Raw genomic sequence first — 20,720 nt, 5'->3', positions numbered from 1 at the left:
AATTGAAAGCAGATTTATGCCTTGAAAAAGACGTTTCTTTGAACGTCTTGAGGGAGAACTCTCACTCTTACCTGATATTTAAGATTAAAGATGACACTAAAAGGAAGACGTCAGCCACTCTCAAGTATTCAGGACGGATCTGTGAAATTCCAGTTTGGATTCTGTTTGCCCTAAGACTCTAAGTAGGTGGCTGTCAACTTTTTTTTTTTACTATACAGCAAAAAGTGAGGGCGCAGGTATGGGACATGACCATGTCTACTGCTTCTAGTTTCCCTGAAAAATTCCTGACGTACGTCTTTGGAAAGGCATATCCACAAACTGAGAATCACTGTTCTAGCTTCTACCTATCTCCTCAGCTGATCCGTGGTAAAGTCAATTTCAGGAATAGTTTGCCACGATCTTCCTCAACTCTATCGCAATGAAGGAGAATACCTTCACTGCTAAATCTTGCTAGGGACAACGACGACGAAATCAAAATATGATTGATGATAGGTTTTCCAATCTTGTCTTACTGGGCCGAGAATTCCTCCCTGGGGGCTGACCTACACTCACCTGTCCTACATCCTACAACACGCCCTTGGTACATTTCTCACTGACACCCTCAAACTTCCCTAACAGATGGAAATAGACAGGGGAGGAAAGTAACCTGGTACTTTACGCTGGTGAATCTGCAACTCTGGGGGAAGCTTAAGGAAGGCCCCAACATCCCAACTCCGGTGGTGGTGTTTGGCTCAGAAAGAAGTTACCTGAATTACGTGTGTCCAGAAAAAGGGGGCCAGGAGGGCCGGGTCAACGACAGGACCTGCCACTTCCCACTCGGTCGACAGAGGAGCAGGGGAATCACACCGGGTTCTAAGCACCCAGAAGGCGCGGCCTAAGATCTCTAACAACACTGATCAGCCGCACTTCTGGGAGAGCCGCTTCTTCTCCACCAAAACACACCGCCCTCCCAACCCCGTAAGTTCAGTGGACTCGGGTCCCTGAAAACTCGCAAAGGAGCCCAAGTTTGAGCCCACGCTCAAACTGTGTCTTGGGGACACACTGCGGGGGGCTCCTGTGGCGGCTGTTTACAGCTGCCTGTCCCCCCCCCACCCGCCCCCGCCGGTCTGTCTCCTGCACAACACTTTGGGGGGGCACCCATCCTTCTTATTCACCACTTCCCGGGGGGCACCCATCCTTCTTACCACCTTCCGGGGAGGCACCCATCCTTATTTATCACTTTCCGGGGGGAAGGGGGGCACCCATCCTTCTTATTCACCACTTCCGGGGGGGGAAGGGGGGCACCCATCCTTCCTATTCACCACCTTCCGGGGGGCACCCATCCTCGTTCACCACTTCCTGGGGGGCACCCATCCTTCTTATTTATCACTTTCCAGGGGGAAAGGGGGCACCCATCCTTCCTATTCACCACTTCCCGGGGGGCACCCATCCTTATTTATCACTTCCCATGGGGAAGGAGAGCACCCATTCTTCTTATTCACCACCTTCCGGGGGGGCACCCATCCTTCCTATCACTTTCCAGGGGGAAGGGGGGGCACCCATCTTTCTTATCACTCTCCGGGGGGCACCCATCCTTCCTATTCACCACCTTCCGGGGGACACCCATCCTCGTTCACCACTTCCCGGGGGGGCACCCATCTTCCGCACCCTCCTCACTCACCCCTTCCCGGGGGGCCCCCCCAGCACCCATCCCCCATCCCCCCCCAGGGGCGCCCGGGGAACTCTCCAGGCCGCAGCCCGCGCCCCGCTCCCGCTTCCCCCGACCCGCGCAGGGCCGCTGTTGCTTCGCCGTGCCGCGGCCCGAGAGCTCCCGGTTGGCTGGCCGAGGGCGGGGCTGCGCGGGGAGCAGCGGGGGGCGGGAGCGGGGGCCGGGCTTGGGGGCGCCGCCGGAGGCCGCGGGCGCCGGGCCCTGCAGGCCGCGGGGACCCACCTGGCCCACTTGCTCCGTGGCGTCGGCCAGAATGCCGTAGTTGCGGTAAAGCTCCTCCACGCTCGGCATGCTGAGCGCCAAGCCCGGGCCCGTCGCGCTGTCGTCGCGCTGGCCGCCGCCGCCGTCCGAGCCCGCGACCCGCACCCTCACGCCTCCCGCCGCCGCCAGGGCCGCCGCCGGTCACCGCGCTCAGCCCGGCCCCGCCCCCCACGTCTGCGGAGCGCCCGGCGCGCAGGGAGAGGCCTCCACGGGCGGACGGCGCGCCGCAGGGGCCGCGAGCGCCCCCTGCCGCCCGGCGGTGCAAAGGGCGGCGGCGGCTCCAGCCGCGCGGGCTCCTGGGAGCGGGGGGCGGACTCCCGGCGGCGCGGAGGGCGACCCCGGGATGCTAGTCGGCTCGTGGTCCACACAGGCGGCTGGGACGGTTCCAGCGGGGAGCCGCAGAGGGCGAGTCAGCTCACTGTGTGCAGAGCACGCTCCCGCGGTGGTCAGCAAACACTTGGGCTCACACGAGGATCGTCACCGCGGGGGCGCCCCGGGGGGGCTCAGCGGCGGAGCATCGGCCCAACGCTCAGGGCGTGACCCCGGGTCCTGGGATCGAGTCCCGCCTCGGGTGCTCCCTCCTCTGCCTGGGTCTCTGCCTCTGTGTCTCACGAATAAATAAATAAAATCTGCTAAAAAAAGAATATTAAAATAAGTAAATAATAAATAATAAATAATAACAAATATGAAATATAAAGAAATAAACAAACTAATAATAAATGGATATAAAATAAATAAATAAGTAAATAAATAAATTAAATAAATAAATATAAAAAGGGCGCACAAGGAGGAATTGCTGAGGTTTGGCTCGGTTTTGTTTCTGACAGATGTGCTTAGAGACCTGGGCTGCCGAGGGCCTGGCTCTCTCCGTCCCCCGAGCCTGGGTCCCTTTGGAGGACCCAGTGGACTCCCTTTGGAGGACTCCGGTGCCGGTGGCCGGAGATGCCAAGCCTGCTGCTGGAGGCGTGCTGAGCAAGTCTGGCTCTCCTGGGGCCGCAGGGAGGAGGTGGGGACCTGGGGACCCACCTGCAGGGAGGAGGTGGGGACTTGGGGACCCACCTGCATCCAGAGCTGCTGCGGGAGCCAGGGGGCGGGCCCTGCGGCTGGGAGGTGAAGGGCCATCCAGAGGCCCGCCCCAGGGACCTTCTGCCTGAGAGTGACAAAGCCCCGTGACAAGGGTCAAGGGCAGCAGGGACAAGGCGGTGATGGAGGACAGTGAATCAGCCCCTCCTGGAGGCCCACAGGGTGGCCCAGGCCTGAGACCTAATTTCTACCCATGTCTGGAGTGGAGCCCGGTTCAAGACCTTTCTTCTTTTTTAAAAAAGATTTTATTTATTTATTCATGAGAGAGAGAGAGAGAGAGAGACTGAGGCAGAGAGAGAAGCAGGCTCCATTCAGGGAGCCCGATGTGGGACTCGATCCGGGGCCTCCAGGGTCACACCCTGGGCTGAAGGCAGCCCTAAACCGCTGAGCCACCCGGGCTGCCCATTTCCTTCTTTTTTTTTTTTTTTTTTTAAATAAAGATTGTATTGATTTGATAGAGCGCACGCGCGCGTGCGTGCGCTCGCGCAGGCGGGGTAGGAGCACAGGGAGCCTGACTCAGTCTCCCTCCAGGACCTCAGGATCGCCACCTGAACAGAGGGCAGCCGCTGAATCCCGGAGCCATCCAGGCGCCCCCAAGCCCTTCTTAGGTACCAATGTCCCCTCTCCTGGCTCCCCTACTGCCTGGGAGGGCTCAGAGACGCCTCCCAAAGCTAGGGATGCGGGGCAGAGGGGCAGGACAGGAAGGAGGCCCCAGCTGGAGCAGAGACCTGATTGCAAATCAAATTTGGCCTTGGGGTTCACTCGTTGGCATGGACAGTTTCATTTCTGAGCTGAGGACTGTCTTTTTTTAAAGATTCTATTTATTTATTCATGATAGACATAGAGAGACAAGCAGAGGGAGAGCAGGATCCCCCGGCGGGGAGCTGGATGAGGGACTCGATCGGGGACCAGGGGTCACCCCTGAGCCCAAGGTGGACGCTCCATCGCTGAGCCCTGGAGCCTCTCCTTCAAACCTAATCTTCCCTGACGTTGCAGGCAGCTTTATTGAGCAGCACGCCCTGTGTCCTCGGTGGCCCCGCGTCCTCGGTGCCGTCTGTCTGTGGGTGAGCAAGCCATGGCCATCGGGCTGCTGAAGTCGTTCTCACTCCTCGCGGACTCGCTCCTGGAGACGCCTTACACCATTTACAGCTCGCTCCATCTCCGGCTACTCACGGGAGCCAAGGCCTGGGCCGGGCGGGGGTGGAGGTGGGGAGGTGGGGGGGGGGGTACTAATGACTCGTCTCAGAATAACCAAGCTGTGCTTAGCCAGGACCAGCTCCGACAGGCTACCGAGCGGATTCATAGAGCTCCGTGGGCAGGAACCACCGTGCCACCTCCAGTCCAGACGGACCGCGACCCGGAGGGATGCACGCAGGTGCCCCCCCATCCCCAGCCGGCCCGGCGCTGCGCTCTCCATTAGGGAAGCACAGGGTCTCCCGGCCCTCCCCAGTGTGCACCGCCGCCTCTCACCCCTGCCCCGGCCCCGACCTGCCACCTCTCACCCCTGCCCCAGCCCCATCCATCCCACTACATCCAATCAAGCACAAGTCCCAAGTCTGCTCCCGAATCTGTCACACATTTGTCTCTTGTCACCCTTCCTTCTACCCCAGGTCAGGCCCCATCGCCTCAGGGTTGCGTGGTGGTCACAGCTTCTTTAAAGGTTTCCTTGTGGGGCGCCTGGGGGGCTCGGGGTGAAGTGTTGCCCTCGGTTTGGGTCATGATCCCGGGGTCCTGGGATCTCCCAGGAGCTGCATCTCCATCCCCCCCAACCCCCACACCTGGCTCATGCTTGCTCTTGCTATCTCTCTCTCTCTCTCTCAAATGAACGGTCTAAATAAAAAAAACCTTCCTTGTCTCCAGTGTCAGCTGACTTTACTTTTCATAATTTTGAGTTTTTCCTTTAATTAAAGTAGTATAAGAATAGGGCACTGTCCTAATACATTCAAATAATACAAAATATTTCCCATTAAAACGAAAAGTTCATCTTCATATCTCTCTTCTCTAGAGAGAACTATGGCCACCAGTAGGGTTTATATTTTTATAGGCCTTTATATGCAATATGTAGTTTTAAATAAATATAAGTAAATAGTAGCACATTGCACATTTTGTTCTGTGCCTGGTTTTGGTTACTTAGCATGTGTTTTGTAGATCTTCCCATGACAGTAGTGCCTACTATTGAGGTATCACAGTTTATTTATCTGTTTCTTTAGGGGCATCTGGGTTGCTTCCCATTTTTCATTACAACAAACTCTGAGAAATGGGTGACTTTTAGGGGCAGCCCAGGTGGCTCCGTGGTTTAGCGCCGCCTTCAGCCCAGGGCGTGACCCCGGAGTCCTGGAATCGAGGCCCACGATGGGCTCCCTGCGTGGAGCCTGCTTCTCCATCTGCCTGTGTCTCCGCCCCTCTCTGTGTGTCTCTCATGAATAAATAAGTAAAATCTTTTAAAAAGAATGGGTGACTTTTATTTCCTTCCTTGTGCTTTTCTATCTTGCCCGGTTTTTCCAAAATGAGTTCCATAATTTTACGTATATCCTCTTTCTTTGTCGCTGGACCTGTGAGTAGGTTCAGAGGTCATTTTGTAGAATTCCCTCTCTCTAGTTACAAAGGCAAAATCAAGTCCCAGGAAAGAGACTCAGCTTGGGTCACATGCGGGCTTGGGTCCAATGAGTTAAGGTCAAGAAGGCAACGGCTTACAGCGGAAACAAAGCCTCCAGGGCCCATGGGTGCAGACAGGGGAGGCCGGGACTGTTCCCAGGGAAGGGCGGGTGAGGAGGGTGCTGCTCTCTTTTGGGGGGAACTGCGAGGGCATCCTCTGCCAATGGGAGCATTTAAAGGGCATCTGGATTCCATTCCACCAAGCTGAGTGCTTGAGTAGAGGCTGGGTGTTGTGCCCTGGCACCCACAACTGTTTACTGAGGACCTCCTGCGAGTCGGGTACTGCTTCGGAGTGCAACCGGGCCGAGCTGGCATGACGCTTCCCTTCTGGTAGAGGGCGGGCGGTGATAGACTAAATACTCAGACAAAATGTATTTGCTTTACCGCAAAGCAATAACGTCTCAACATTTAGTACCACCAGCCAAGGGAAAGTTTTCATGGGCTGGCACTGTGTCATGTCACCCATGACATAGTCTGCAATGAGCCCTACGGGGCACAAAGAGGCCTGGACAGTTGTCTGATTTACCAGGTTCCCCAGAAATTTGCGGTGAACATCTTTTCCCGTTTATTGTGCTTCTACAACACTCAATTCTTTCCAGCCTGCATTGCAGCTATTTGTATACACCGCCACTAGATAATAAAAGTTGGGACTATTTATTATCGAGCAATAAATGTTAAATAAATGAAGGAATGAACTAAGGAATAAAACAAATTCAAGCTTTTCCGACCAGTTTATTACAGTATGGCAAGTGCTCCTACAGATCCCTGGGCAGTAAGAAGTTTGTACTTTGCTTTAATTTTTATTATTTTATTTTATTTTTAGGCAAACCATTCCCTCTTTCTCCTTCCCTCCCCTTCCCTCACCTACCTACCAACCAGTGGCATTTGCCCTTGTCAATTGTGACATGTCCAGGGCCCTGACTACCTTTGAATCTATTTATTTTGTAATTTTGAGATTGGGTTTAATCCTCTCTTAAATATATGTTGAGAGGCTTAAGGGACCGCCCCCCTCCCTGCCATTACTTTATATGCCCTGTACTTTGGATCAGTCTGAGAACTTACATTCTGAGAGCTTTTATTTTAATTAATTAATTAATTATTATTATTTTTTTATTTTTATAAATTTATTTTTTATTGGTGTTCAATTTGCCAACATATAAAATAATCCAATTCCTGTCTTCCAAGGAGGCCTTTTTCATTCTAGCAAAAGAAAAGATCATGGCTCCTTAGAGATACCGGAGAAAGGTTAAGGGCTGGCTCGGCCTTAACCGAACTAATGATGATAACAACAGCAAATCGCCATTGAGTGTTACTGTGTGCCTAATACACACGCGCTGCAGCAAGAGCCAGGCCTGCATCTGCCCGGTTTCATCCTAAACACCGTGCGGCACCTTAACCTACGACGACCCTGCCCAAGGCCGCTTCTAGCACCGTCCCCATTTAAGAGACGGAGAAATCAAGGCGCCTGGTGGCTCAGTTGGTTAGGCATCTGCCCTCGGCTCAGGTCATGATCTCAGGGTCCTGGGATCGGGCCCCTTCTCCCTCTCCCTCCGTCCTCCCGCCAATTTGTGTGCACGCTCTTTCTCAAATAAATAAAGTCTTTTTTTTTTTTTTTTTTTTTGAAACAGAGAGCTATGGAGAAACCAAGGCACAGAGAGGTTAAATACCTGCCCAGGATCACTCAGCTGGCAAGTCACAGTTGTGGGGTTCACACCCAGGCTTTCTGGCTCTGATGGCTGTGCCCCTGACCACTACACCCTCTGCCTCTTGGTTAAATGTGTTTATTTCTTAGACATGTTAAGCCGTGCCTAGAGTCTTGCGGTTCTCTGTCAAGGCACATCCTCCTCATCCAACTCGGGTCCAGTCAGGGGCGGCTGACGTGCTGCTGATCGTAAGCAGGTCAGGCCGTGGAGGAGATTAAGTGGAGCAGTGGATGGCCATCCCAGGCCCACGTACGGGCCCAGGCTACATGAGCTCCCTTCCCTTGTGCCGTTTTAAGATCCTATTCATTTGTGTTTCGAGAGCCAATGGTCTTTGGTTACTACTCCACGTTGGTCTCCGGAGGTACCTGCACAGGTTCTGGGGGCTCCAAAGCCGACACACGTCATTTCGGGGACCACCATTCAATCCACTGCACAGGGTTGAGAACAGGTGCTTGGGAGCCAGCCCTGATTCTGGCCATGCTGCATCCTCTGTGGGAAGAGACCCTTCAAGGGAGGGTCGATGAAAGGGTCATCGTCCTGCAAATCAAAGGCGAGGGATTCCTCTCGTCTCCCTCCCAGTGTCGAGAAGATGACAACCAAAGCCGCCTTCCTTTCCCTGAAACTGTAGTAAGCTTGCATGCATCAGAGTTCTCCAGAGAAACGGGAGCAACAGAATGTACACACGTACACGTGTGTTATAAGGAAGTGGCTCGCATGCTTCCGGAGCCTGGCCCGGCCAGCTCAGAGGTCTTTCCCACACGTGGATGCTCAGGGCAGTGCAGTCCAGCCTGCGGCAGTCTGCAGGGGAATTTTTTTCTTACTTGAGGTCGGATTTTTTTTTTCTGGTTCTGTTCAGGCCTTTAACTGATTATACGAGGCCCACCTACATGGCAGAGGGCCATCTGCCTTATTCTGCTGATTAAAATGTTAATCCCATTGGAAAACACCCTTGTAGATACACCAAAAAGGAAGTTTGAGAAAATATGGGGGCATTCCGTGGCCCTGTCCGGTTGACATATGAAATTAACCGTCACAGGGCTTGATTTACCACTTGGTCCTGCAAACATCGGTTGGGGACCCATTGGGTCACAAAGCCCAGGAAAGGTCTCTGTTTGCGGTTTATACAGGGCAGCGTGTTTCATAAATATAGTCTCAGACCAGTTTCTTAATCACTAACCAAGAGTGAGAGGACAGCCAAAGGCAAAGTTGAATTGTTTAGGTCCCGACGCGCAACCTACGGAGGGTCAGCTCACTTGCCCCCACTGCCTGCCACCTGTAGGAGCGCAGCAGGCCCACAGGTTACCCAAGGGGGTCCCTGCTCCCGAAAAGCAGTAGAGGGAGACTCCGTAAGAGGTTACCAGCACTGGATTGGAACCCTAACCCAGGAGGCCGATCACACTTTGACCCCTGTGAGTTTCAGTAAGTCACTAAACTGTTCCAAACCTCAGGGTTCCCACCTTGAAATGGGAATAAGAATTATTCCACAGCGGAGGGTTGCTGTAAGGTGAAAATGAGAGCACGTTCCCTAGAGCCTGGCACATAGTGATGGCCCAATAATAATAATAATAATAATAATAATAATAATAACGACAACTGGTACCATGCTTTGACATGCGCCCAAGCATCCCCACTTACAGATAATATGACTGAGGCTGGAGTAAGACCAGGACAGGCCAATGCCAGGAGTGTCTATTCTTAAAGATTCTTTGCCAAGCAGCCAGTTCATCTTACTCCCTCGGCCTCTTTTCTCTATCTTCAGGTAAGAGTAATTCCTACACGAATGTGTTGTGAGGATTGAAAGGATGTCAAGTACTTTGGGGATGAGCAACTTGTTTTATTTTAAGGAATTTCGGCCTGTGCTTCAGTTATCAACAGCTGGCATTACTTACTTCGTTCTTTTGAAAAAGCCTTGCAGTTGAACACCGTGTTTTGCAAAGTGCTAAAAGCTCTGGAAATTTGCTCTCGATTTCTTAAATAAGGAGTTTGTAAAACTCAGAGAATTGAGAATCCCTCCCTAAGCTAAAGAAAGTTTGCTTTGTCTCAAGTGGGGCGCCTTCTGCAGAAGGTCTTTGTTTGCAGTTTATACAGGGCAACGTGTTTCATAAATATAGTCTCTCTTTTTTTTTTTGTATTTAAGATTTTTTAAGATTTTTTTCATTTGAGCGTAGTTGACACATGAGGTTACGTTTGTTAGCCTCAGGTGTACAACACAGTAATTCAACGTCTCTCTACGTCATGCAGTTGCACATGCGCAGTCCCCACCTGTCACCCTACAATGCTCTCACTGTATCATGGACTATATTCCCCATGCCGTACCCTTTACTCCCATGACTTATTCATGCCATAGCTGGAAGCCTGTATGTCCCGCTCCCTTTCACCCATTTTGCTCATCCCCCACCCCTCCTCTTTGGCAATCATCACTTTGCTCTCTGGACTTATGGGTCTGATTCTGCCTTTTGTTTATTCGTTTGTTTTGTTTTTTTTAGGTTTCACATATTAGCTAAATCACATAGTATTTGCCTTTCCCTGTCTGACTTATTTCACAAAGTACAATACGCTCCGGCGCCATCCATGGTGTCACAAGTGGCAAGATCTCATCCTTTTTCACAGCCGAGTAATATTCCATTGCATATAGACGGCCACTTCGGCTGCTTCCATACCTTGGCCACTGTAAATAATGCTGCAGTAAACATGACGGTGCATATATCTTTTAGAGGTAGTGTTTGCATTTCCTCTTAGAGTTAGTGTCTTCGGGCAGTTCAGGTGGCTCAGCGATTTAGTGTCGCCTTCACCCCAGGGCCTGATCCTGGAGTCCTGGGGTCGAGTCCCACGTCGGGCTCCCTGCACAGAGCCTGCTTCTCCCTCTGCCTGTGTCTCTGCCTCTCTCTCTCTCTCTGTGTATCTCTCATGAATAAATAAATAAAAATCTTAAAAAAAAAGAAACAGAGTTAGTGTCTTCATTTCAACTGCAAACACGCTTAGTATTTACTGTAAATACCCAGTAGCAGGATTATTGGATCATATGGCATTTTACTCTTGATCATCAGGACATTTTTGTGAATGAACAGTGAACAAGGCACCGTGGAGCCTGGGGCTGCTCCCACCTTCCTGGCTTGGATTGCTTGTTTGCTGGGGGGCGTGGGGGAGCAGTTCTCAGAGGGTGGAGAGCATGTGAGAGAGGGAGGGACAGTCGCTGAGATGACGCAGCATCCGCTGCCCATGATCATGGTAATGACAATTCCAAAAGTGACACTTGGCACCTCAAGCATTTTTTCTATACCTTGTGCTGTTTTTTTTTTTTTTTTTAAGATTTTATTTATTTATTGAGAGAGACACAAAGAGAGAGAGAGAGGCAGAGACACAGGCAGAGGGAGAAGCAGGCTCCATGCAGGGAGCCCGACGTGGGACTGGATCCCGGGTCTCTAGGATCACACCCTGGGCTGAAGGTGGCGCTGAGCCACCCGGGCTGCCCCTGTGCTAAGTGTTTTCAACGCAGGATCTCCCCTTTCCCCCTCCTGGTTTGTAAAGTACAGGCTTAATTCTGTGCCGTATCAAAGGAGGCAAGAGGTGACATGAATTTCCAGGCTTATTCACCTTGATTGCAGACAGAGGTGGGATTTGAACTCAGTCAGATCCACCTGACTGCAGAGCCTGAGCTCTTAGATTCTGCAGTTTTGCCTTCTCCATTTTTTTTTTTTTTTTTGCCGTGGCAGGAACTGAAGCCAATGGAAAAAAAAAAACTCTTCCCCCCCATTTGCTTCCCCCCCCATGGAGGATGAGCAGATGCTGTGCTTCTCTACTCCCTGCATGCTCTCCATTCATTAAGCAGAACGGGCCTACTGTGTGCAAAGAGATGAAGGGAGCTAAACAACATGAAAACTAAAAAGACAAAACAATTGCCATAGACTGTGGCGGCGGGTGCTGTGATACAGAAGGACATGGGTGCATAAGGTGCAGGGGGTGGGGAGTCCCAGACCTCTGGATGAGGGGCGCCTGGGGGGCTCAGCGGTGGAGCCTCAGCCTTCAGCCCAGGGCGTGATCCTGGGATCCCGGGATCGAGTCCCGCATCGGGCTCCCCGCATGGAGCCTGCTTCTCCCTCTGCCTGTGTCTCTGCCTCTCTCTGTGTGTCTCTCATGAATAAATAAATAAAATCTTAAAAACAAATGAAACAAAAAGGCCTACAGGAGGAGAAGGAGCCAGTCCTTTGGAGAGCGGTCCAGAAGGGGGGGATACTCGCACGTGCTAGCTCACTTACCTTTCAGTATCTCAGCATAACTGGGGATAACTAGTAAAAGCAGGATCGTGAGGGTTTCATGAGCTCGGGTGAAAGGCGTGCATCGTGGTCGGCAGCTGCTGAGCGCCTGGTGTCCACCATCCTGGCAGCATCAGCGGTGCGAGCTGCTGAGTTCCCAGGGGCTCGTCTTCACCTGACGGCCCTCCCTCTGGGCCTCTGGTCCCCGGGGGGCGGTGGCACGAGCCGTTTCCATCCCTCCAGGTGTCAAGCCCCGTCCTGAGACTCAGCCCTTGGACGCTTTCACCAAAACAACCAACCAACCAACCAACCCGCACCTGCGAACAGGGAAGCACTAAACAAAGGCCTGTGAAGAAATGGCAAAAACAACTGTGTTCTGGTGGAGGATGCTAAGTGTTTAAAGGCCCCTTTGCGGGGCGCCGGGGGGCTCAGCTGGGTAACCCCTTTGGTTCGGGTCATGATGTCAGGGTCCTGGGACGTGGGCTCCCTGCAGGGTGGGAGTCTGCTGCTCTCGGGGCTCCGCGCCCCTCCACGCCCCTGCTCCTGCTCCGTCTCTCCCTTCCTCTCCCAAATAGGTTTTTAAAAATCTTAAAAAAAAAAAAAAAAGAGAAAAATTAAAGCCCACTTTACTGAAGACCTGGAGATCATGTGACGTTAGCATGGTTTCCTGAGTTTCCCCTTTCCTTCTGCGGCCTCTCTCTCTCTCTCTCTCTCTCTCTCTCTCGCAGACTAGTTTCTCACCCACCCCGTGCGTAGAGGCTTAGCTCATCTTTGTTGCTTGAGCATGTCACAGACGCGTCTTCTCTGCACCCACAGCACCTTGGGGTGTTTTCCCCAAACTTAGGCGGTGCTGTTACTAGGAAACCTGGTTTCCTTAGGCTCAAGCTTGTGAGGCTGTAGGAACAGGTACCTCTGAGAGCTCAGTGGCCCCAAACAAGAAAATATGGATTTGTTGTCTTTCGGGGGTTTGTGAGACTTTTTTCGGGGGGGGGGGTAGCTGACACATGATGTTATATCAGCATCAGGCATACAGTGCAGTGAGTCCACATCTCCGGGGTCCGCTGCGCTCGCCACAAGGGTAGCCACCACCTGTCCCCATGCAACAGGACATCATTGACTCGATCCCCGCAGATGTAGGTTTGGGTGACCTTTTAGGGCAGCCACCCTGCGTACGGAGGCTCTGAGTCGCACTCTCGGTCTGCGTGCCAGCCCGGAGGAGAGGGCGCGGGAGGGCGCCCTGCCCACTTAATGCTCCCACTCAGGACACCGGTGGCCGCATCTCAGGGGCCGCAGCCAGTGAGATGTTCTACTGAACCAGGAGGAGCAGAGAGCTACAAGCCTGGCTTGTGCCCCAGAGGAGAGGGCAACGGGACATTGGCCAACCGCGGTCACGTCTGCTGAGAAGTCGATCTTGACTTGATGCAGAAAGGGGCTCGTAGGGCAGGCTGGGAATCTAGCACCCGGCCTGCAATCTGGGCCCCTCGCCTCTGGAGGAGGCGCCGCCGCTGGGGAGCCAAACGCCTGTCCAGAGCGTGTGTCCTGAGATAGCCACCACCTGCCACCACCACCGACGCTCCGTGGGAGTCGGCCGAGGAGCTCCCACTTCATTCGCACCAAGTGTGGTTTCGCTTCACAAACGGAACACAGTGGAGGTGCAATCCTTCGAGTTCCTTTTTGCGGGGAACATTTCATCTACATCGAACTGAGTATTCGGAGGGGTCACATCAAAGCGCTTCCGTAGCATGTAAAACACAGAAGCTCAATGCATCTTCACTGCGGGGAGTCAACACAAGTTTAGCTTTTGTGAAAAATCTGTCCGCGGCTGACTTTGAGATGAAGGGCCGGGCAAATGCAATCCCTTGGGGCCGGTCTGGCCAGCGGCGGGGCCATCAGGCCTCTGTCACCAGTGCACAGACAAGCCACCCCCAAGCCAAGCCCATTGCACCTGCTGAGTATCACGCAACAAACGGCGCTGAGCACCAGTGTAACCCATGCTGCTGTGTGCCCATGGACCCCCCAGCCTTCTTCCTGGGCGCTGACCTTGCTCGTTGCACCCTGGCTCACGCGTGTGACCGGCTCTGTCTGAGCCGGCAGGGGCCCGCTGGACACTCGGCACGGGGCTGGTGCCGCCAGCGTGTGGGGTCGTGTGGTCCCACCTTGTGGAGGGTGGAGCACGGGGAGATGGGGGCTCTGATGGCGGCCTCCCTGCTGAGCCCCCCGTGGCCCCAAGCCGCCCCCCTGGGGGCCGGAGCCCAGGAGATCAGCAGCAGCAGGACACGAGAAGGGCCGTGGCACCCTGCGGGCCTGTCCCGGGGGGGCCATCGGGGCTGCCCACCACTCCGTCACGATGGCTCGGCTGTGCCAAGGCTGGGCGAAAGCAGCCACTGACCACATGCAAGGGATACACATGGCCGTCTTCCAAGAAGACCGCATTCTCAAAACCACACGCGGCCCGCTGAGTGTGGCTGGTGGCCGTGCTTTCCGGGTCTGTGCTGGCAGGAAAGCACCTGCCGGCCTTCCTACCCAGGCGTCCTCACTCCTGGGCACATCCCTCTGCGGTGACCTCACCCTGGCAGCTCCCGGGGGTGGGGGTGGGGGGTTGCCCTCATCCTCGGCCTGGCCCTGGAGGATTAGCAAGTTAGCCTCCCTGAGCTGAGAGGCCGCAACGGAAACGGTGGGGTAGGGGCCAGCTCCCCGGTTTGCAGTGAGTGGGGGAGACTCTGCTCCCGCCCCGGGACCCCAGGCTCCGCCAAGTCTGGGCAAAATGACTTCAGGCTGCATGAGAGGCAGTTGGAGGTGATGTAATGAGGCGTCCTCGCCGGGGAGTCTCGCCGTGTCATTAGGAAGACTCAGCTGTCCCCTCAAAGTGGTGGCTTCTGACCCCCAATCCTCAGATTGCTCAGAAGCCCTCAGCTTTCCTGGAACTTCTACTGGAATTCCTAGAACTCTAAGTAATGGTCTTCAAAAATCAGAATTATTGCGTACAGAAGGGTTAATCATCAAGGAGCTAGAGAAGCTGCCCCGTTACTGCGCTGGCAGCGCGGCCCAGGCTGGACTCAAGTGCCCGGAAGCAGATCCTGCCCCCCTGACCTTGGGCAAATCGCTGGATACTCTCAAGCCCAAGTTAACTCAGTTATAAAACGGGGATAATAATACCCTTCACCTTTATGATTTTTGTGATGATTGGATGATGCCATCCATGTAAAATAGCTGTCACAGTGCCTGGTATATGTTAAATATTCAGTAAATTGCAGCTTTTATAATTTTGACCCATTGCCAGTCAATCCCAGAGAGTTTCTGAATTCTGTAGACTCTAATAGAACGCTCGTTCTAGGGGCACCCGGGCGGCTCAGTCAGTGAGGCATCTGCCTTCAACTCGAATCATGATCTCAGGGTCCCGGGATCGAACCTCGCATCGGGCTCCCTTCCTGGTGGGGAGTCTGCTTCTTGCTCTGCCCAGCTGCCCCTCCCCACAGCTCGAGCTTTCTCTCTTTCTCAAATAAATAAATTTTAAAAAAAGAAAAAAAGGCTTTATTTTATCTCCTGAACTGTTCTAACCACCCTAACCTGTTTATTTGCCTTAAAAAAAGGGGGGGGGGGATTAGGTAGCTCGGTAATAATCTCAATATAAGGGGGAGGTAAGTGAGTTTGAGGTGTTAGGTTTTCTTGTACGGTCCCGATTATCTTTATTCTTGCCCAACAAAGTGGTAGGAGACACATGCCCCTGTCTCAGCCTACAGGTCCGGAAGACAGGGGCAGGGGCACAACCAGTACAAGACGTTGCTAACATTTAAGTGTCGCAGACAATTTCGCAAGAAGCATCCTGAGATGTACATGAAACAAGCTCACTGGAAAGTGCTCTCTGGGGGGACAGCTATGGGGAAGAGGAGGAGCAGGAAGGGACAGGGGAGCAGTCAGGGTGGGATTGAACCCCCACAGAGGTGTCGTTGTCCCACCAAATGGCCAGGCGCCAGGTGGGGGCCCCCAGGACGGCCAGGACATTGGGCAAGGCCGCCGTTGTCATGTCCTGAGAACGGGTGTCGGAGTGAACCCAGCTGTGAGCCTTCGGGGGTTGCCACTGCATGCTGGAGGCTTGGGGGTGATGTGGGTCCACAACACATCAGTGTTCACGGTACTGGCTTCCACGGAGTGCCAGGCGGGTGCTCCGGGCTGCCCCCCACATCCTTCCTCCAACCCGCAGAGCAGCTCATGAACGCAGCTGCGATGTGTCCAGTGCCGCCTTTTTTTTCTTTTTTAAGATTTTACTTATTTATTCATGAGACAGAGAGAGGCAGAGACCCAGGCAGAGGGAGCAGCAGCTCCCCACGGGGAGCCCAACGTGGGACGGGCAGGACCCGAGTCACACCCTGGGCCGCAGGCGCCGCTGAGCCCCCAGGGGTCCCTGTTCAGTGTCCTCCAGGTGTCGCTGGTTCACAAGCTCCAGGTCACGTAACTTTCCCGATGGCTCATCAAGGTTGGAATCCTTGGTTGCATCTGGTGGAAGAAGAGAAAGTCAGACGAGGAAACTGGAAGTTTTCCAGTTCCAGAAAAGGCGGCCCGGAGCTCGGCACAGGAAGGCCCGGCTGCCGTCAGGGGCCCTCAGGTAGCCCATGGCCCAGGCCAGGCCCAGGGTTGGTGAGGGTGGCCGCCCCGAGGGTCCCAGCCAGGGGGGCTGGCGGGAGGGAGGCCGTCCTGGGGACAAGGGGGCCCTGGGGGCAGCTGAGGTGCAGCTGGAGGTGCCTGGGCTCTGGGGCCTTCAGGTGCTCCTGGGGCGCCGCTGAGCTGGTGGCTGGGGGTGTCCAGGGGCCCCTGGAGCCCTCCCCTGGTGCTTGGTCCCCTGGCCTGCTGCAGGGAGGGCTCCCGCCCCCGGGAGCTGGCCCAGGCTGGGGGAGGCAGCAGGCTCCGGCCCGGGGGAGGGCCGGGAAGTGCGCCCTGGAAGTGCACCGGCTGCGCCGAGCATGGCAGGCGGGCTGCGGGCCGCGAGGTGGCGCCCGGCCTCCACTCCCGAGGCCACGGAGGCTTGGTCCTCCCCGCGGAGCCGGGAGTCGGGAGCCAGGAGCCGGTGCTCTGCGCCCAGCGAGCCCCAGTCCTCAGGTCCCTGGGGGAGCATCCGTCCACACTTGCAGGGCCCTGCCGAGCGAGCGGGGATCCTGCTCACTAACGGAGGTAACGAGGGGAGGGGACTGTTTCACTAGCTCACTACTGAGGGTGAGCAGCTGCCCAGGTGAGCAGCTGGAGGGACCTCAGGCCTCTGACGACAGCTCTGGCCTCCGCCTGTCCGCGCTCCATCAGCCCCAGCGTTGGGTAGTGGTGACCCCGAGTGTGCGCTGTGTGCCAGGCAGCGGCAAGTCGTGTGTAAGGTTTGCTTCAGGTAAAACTCAGACTCCCCCTCTCCCCCCAAATACCAAATGTCAGGTGATGGATGTGTTAACTTTCATAATATAGACGGGTACAAGTGACCACATGGTACTCTAAATATCCTGTCAATTAGAACAGTTTATTTTATTTTTTAAAAAGTTTTTATTTATTTATTTATTCATGAGAGACAGAGAGAGAGGCAGAGACCCAGGCAGAGGGAGAAGCAGGCTCCATGCAGGGAGCCCGACGTGGGACTCGATCCCAGGACTCCGGGGTCATGACCTGAGCCAAAGGCAGACGCTCCACCTCGAGCGAGGCCCCCAAGTGTCCTGATAACTCAGTTTAAAAGAACTCCTAAGACCTGGTGAGATAAGCACCACCACTCTCCCTCATTTAAAAAACAGGCAGGGAGAGACAAATAGCATATGATCTCACTCGTGTGAAATCTAGAAAATAAGGCTCTGGATACAGATAACAGATCGGTGATGGTCAGAGGCGGGGGTTCGAGGTTAGGCGAAACAGGTGAAGGGGGGCAGAAGGTTCAAACTCCCAGCTGTAAAATACATAAGCCCTGGGGATTTCCTGTACAACCTGGTGACTACGGTTACTAATACCGTATTGCGTATTTGAAAGTTGCTAAGAGAGTGGATCTAAATGTTCTTGTCTTAAAAAACAACAATTTGGGGGCAGCCCAGGTGGCTCAGCGGTTTAGCGCCACCTTCAGCCCGGGGTGTGACCCTGGGTCCTGGGATCCAGTCCCACATCGGGTTCCCTGCATGGAGCCTGCTTCTCCCTCTGCCTGTGTCTCTGCTTCTTTCTCTCTCTCTCTGTGTGTCTCTCATGAATAAATAAGTAAAATCTTAAAAATAAAAATAAAATAAAAGCAAGAAGATTGAGGGATAGAAAGGCTAAATAATTGCCAGGTTACGGTTAATAAGAGGTGGGACAACTCTTCCTCAGTGGATGGTCAGAGGCCTTTAAGATTGATGCCACCTTTTCTGGAGATGCTGAGAGAAGCAATTCTTTAATCCGTTTATTTGTACTTTTGCTCAGTGTTTCTCTCCTTTTCTAGTCCAGCATCTGCCAATAGAACTTCTTGCCACGATGCAAATGTTCGGTCCAATATGGCAGCCAAGGGCCACTTGTGGCTTTTGAGTCCTTGAAATGTGGCTCATGAAACTGAGGCACTAAATTTTATTTTATTTATTTATTTATTTATTTATTCATTTATTTATTTATATATAATCTAAATATTTTATTTTATTTATTTTTATTTTATTTTATTTTATTTATTTTATTTATTTTTAAATTTATTTTTTATTGGTGTTCAATTTGCCAACATATAGAATAACACCCAGTGCTCATCCCATCAAGGAGGCATTAAATTTTAAATTTTATTTGTTCTTAATTACTTTAACTTGAGGTAGCCACATGTAGTTATTGGCTACCTTGTTAGAGGGTAGAGCTCTGGATGGTTGAGTGTTCACTGAGGCCTGTGCCCTTGGAAAAGGGCTGGATAAATATGTTTCAAGTGAATGAACGCACGAGTCAGCCTCTGCTTGTGGGAAGCCTTGGGGTCTGAGCTAGTTGGAGGTGTGGGTGCAATTTTCAGGAAAGAAAGGAGAAGAGGAGACAATTAGGTTTGCAGGCATCATCCAAGAGGGGAAGTCAGCCTGAAACAAAAGACTGGGGACCACGTCTGGAGTAAAACAGAAAGCTAAGGAACACCGGTCATCACCCCAGGTGGCTGTATTTTATTTTTCGTTCAATGGTTAGGAATCAAGTCTCAAAGTGCAAAGGAAACTGGGCTTCATGGCGAGGACCCCGAGGAAGGGAGGGGCTGGGGAGACTGTATCCCTCATTACACAGGGGAGAACCTAGGAGGTAGATGGGGCGGCAGGACGATTGCCAGGCTCCTGGGTTTGTATCGGAGGGAAGGGAACAAAGATATCATCCTAGGGGGTTAATAGTCTGGAGACTCAATTAGGCCACCAGGTGTAAACTCAGTTCCATTCATAATCCTTACTTTGGAGTTAAAATCCAAGAACTGGTCCTTCCATTTTCCTATGGAGTCTTTCTTCCCTAAGGCTCCGGCTCTCTCTCTTTCTCTTTCCTATGGACCTAGTGTAAATTCTTTATCGTCATAATCATCATCATCATCATCATTATCTTAAGCCATTGAGCGTATCCTGAAACCTAGGGTCTAAGTGAATTACATCGTCAAATCCTTCAACAGAGGGAGATGCTCTTAGGTCACATTTACTGAGCACTTATTATGTACCAAGTCCTCTAACTCCTTAAATGTTCACAACCTCTCTGCTCTCCACGGGCAGGTGCAATTATCACCATCATCATCATCATCAACATCACTCGATTTCCAAATGAGGACGCTGTGAATGGAGGGGTTGAGTAACTTGCCCAAAACTATACGGCCAGGAAGCAGCAAAGCCGGGGTTTAAATCCTGGGCACCTGGGCTCTGGAAATTATATCGTACCGTCAGGTTCTGAGAATTACCCTATAGGTATTGACTCTTCATCTTCATAGTAACCCTATGAGCTGGAGAGTTTAATGATCAGGCCCATTTTACAGGCGAGGAAGCTGAGGTTTAACGAGGTTCGGTAGCTTGTCTCCAATCATACAGGGAGTTAGGGCTGGCGCCAGGATTTGAACCCAGGCAGGTGGACTTTAGTAGTCACGCTCAAAAACCAGGTGGCTGGAGATACTGGGCTGAAGAGTGTCCTCGCACCCCCCACGAATGTCCTTCCCAGAACCCCAGCACGTGATCTTATTCGGACCTAGAGTCGTTGCAGATGTAACTGGTCAAGATGAGGCTATAGGGGGGGACGTGGGCCCTCGATCTGGTGGGACTGGGGTCCTTTTGAGTAAGAGGAGGAGAGGCACCCAGAGGCATGGGGTGGGGGGACACGTGAAGGTGGAGGCTGACACTGCGGTGACAGGTCTGCAAGCAAGGATGGCAGCAGTGGCCAGAAGGAATCTCCCCGGCGGGTTTGGGGGGCCGCATGGCCCTGGGACGGCCGGGGGCAGAGCAGGCCATTGAGGGCCCTTGGTTCCACCTGCCCTAGGAAGCCAGCGCAGTGGGGGTGTGTCCTGGGCCGGGGGACCGTCATGCAGCTTGCTGATCCGCCCCTAGAGGCTGAGGCCCCAGGTGTCCCCGAGAATGAAGGCGGACCACGCGTTTAGTGGGCGGCGGGCGAACAGGCCCGAGTGCAGGGGAGGTGCCCGAGTGGCTGCCTCAGTGTCCCCTGCCTTCTCATCCCGTCGGAGGGCGGACGGCTGCTTGGCTCTGCGACTGCCCACACTGGTTAGGGCCCCAGCTTTACGGCCAGGCTCCCCCAGCCCCTGGTGGCCTTGGACAAATTCCTCACCGGCTCCCCGCCTCGGTTTTCCCCGTCTGCAGGAGTGAGGGTGGTGAGCCTTCAACCCGAGTGCTGATGTGAGGCTTGAATGAGACACGACAAGGAATGCCCCCGGCCCTTGGGTTGCGCTGTCCTGGTGGCAGATGGCAGAGCCATGGCGGGACGGCAGGGCCTCCAGCCCGGTGGCTTCTGTCCTGGGGCTGGGCTCGGGGCTGGGCTCGGTGATCAGAGGGCTAAACCTACAGTGACCGAGGTTTCTGCGGGCCCATCATCCACCCCCTTTTTTTGGCCCTTTGCAGATTTAAGAGCTGGAAGCAAGTA

General features: G+C 53.5%; 1 protein-coding gene across 2 annotated transcripts in view; it reads right to left on the bottom strand.

Annotated features, from left to right (window-relative positions):
• API5 (apoptosis inhibitor 5) overlaps window positions 1-2,128 on the bottom strand; it is a 29,147-nt gene extending 27,019 nt beyond the window's left edge. For both annotated transcript variants that reach the window (XM_072759183.1, XM_072759184.1), the window contains exon 1: window positions 1,931-2,128. In XM_072759183.1, coding sequence (XP_072615284.1) covers window positions 1,931-1,999 — 69 coding nt within the window. In that variant the 5' untranslated portion in view covers window positions 2,000-2,128. The remainder of the gene's footprint in view (window positions 1-1,930) is intronic.
• Window positions 2,129-20,720: the final 18,592 nt, after the last annotated feature.

This window comes from Vulpes vulpes, chromosome 5, assembly GCF_048418805.1.
Source record: "Vulpes vulpes isolate BD-2025 chromosome 5, VulVul3, whole genome shotgun sequence".
Taxonomy (NCBI): domain Eukaryota; kingdom Metazoa; phylum Chordata; class Mammalia; order Carnivora; family Canidae; genus Vulpes; species Vulpes vulpes.
Note: the sequence above shows the minus strand (reverse complement) of the source record. Positions and strands in the feature narration are given on the sequence as shown.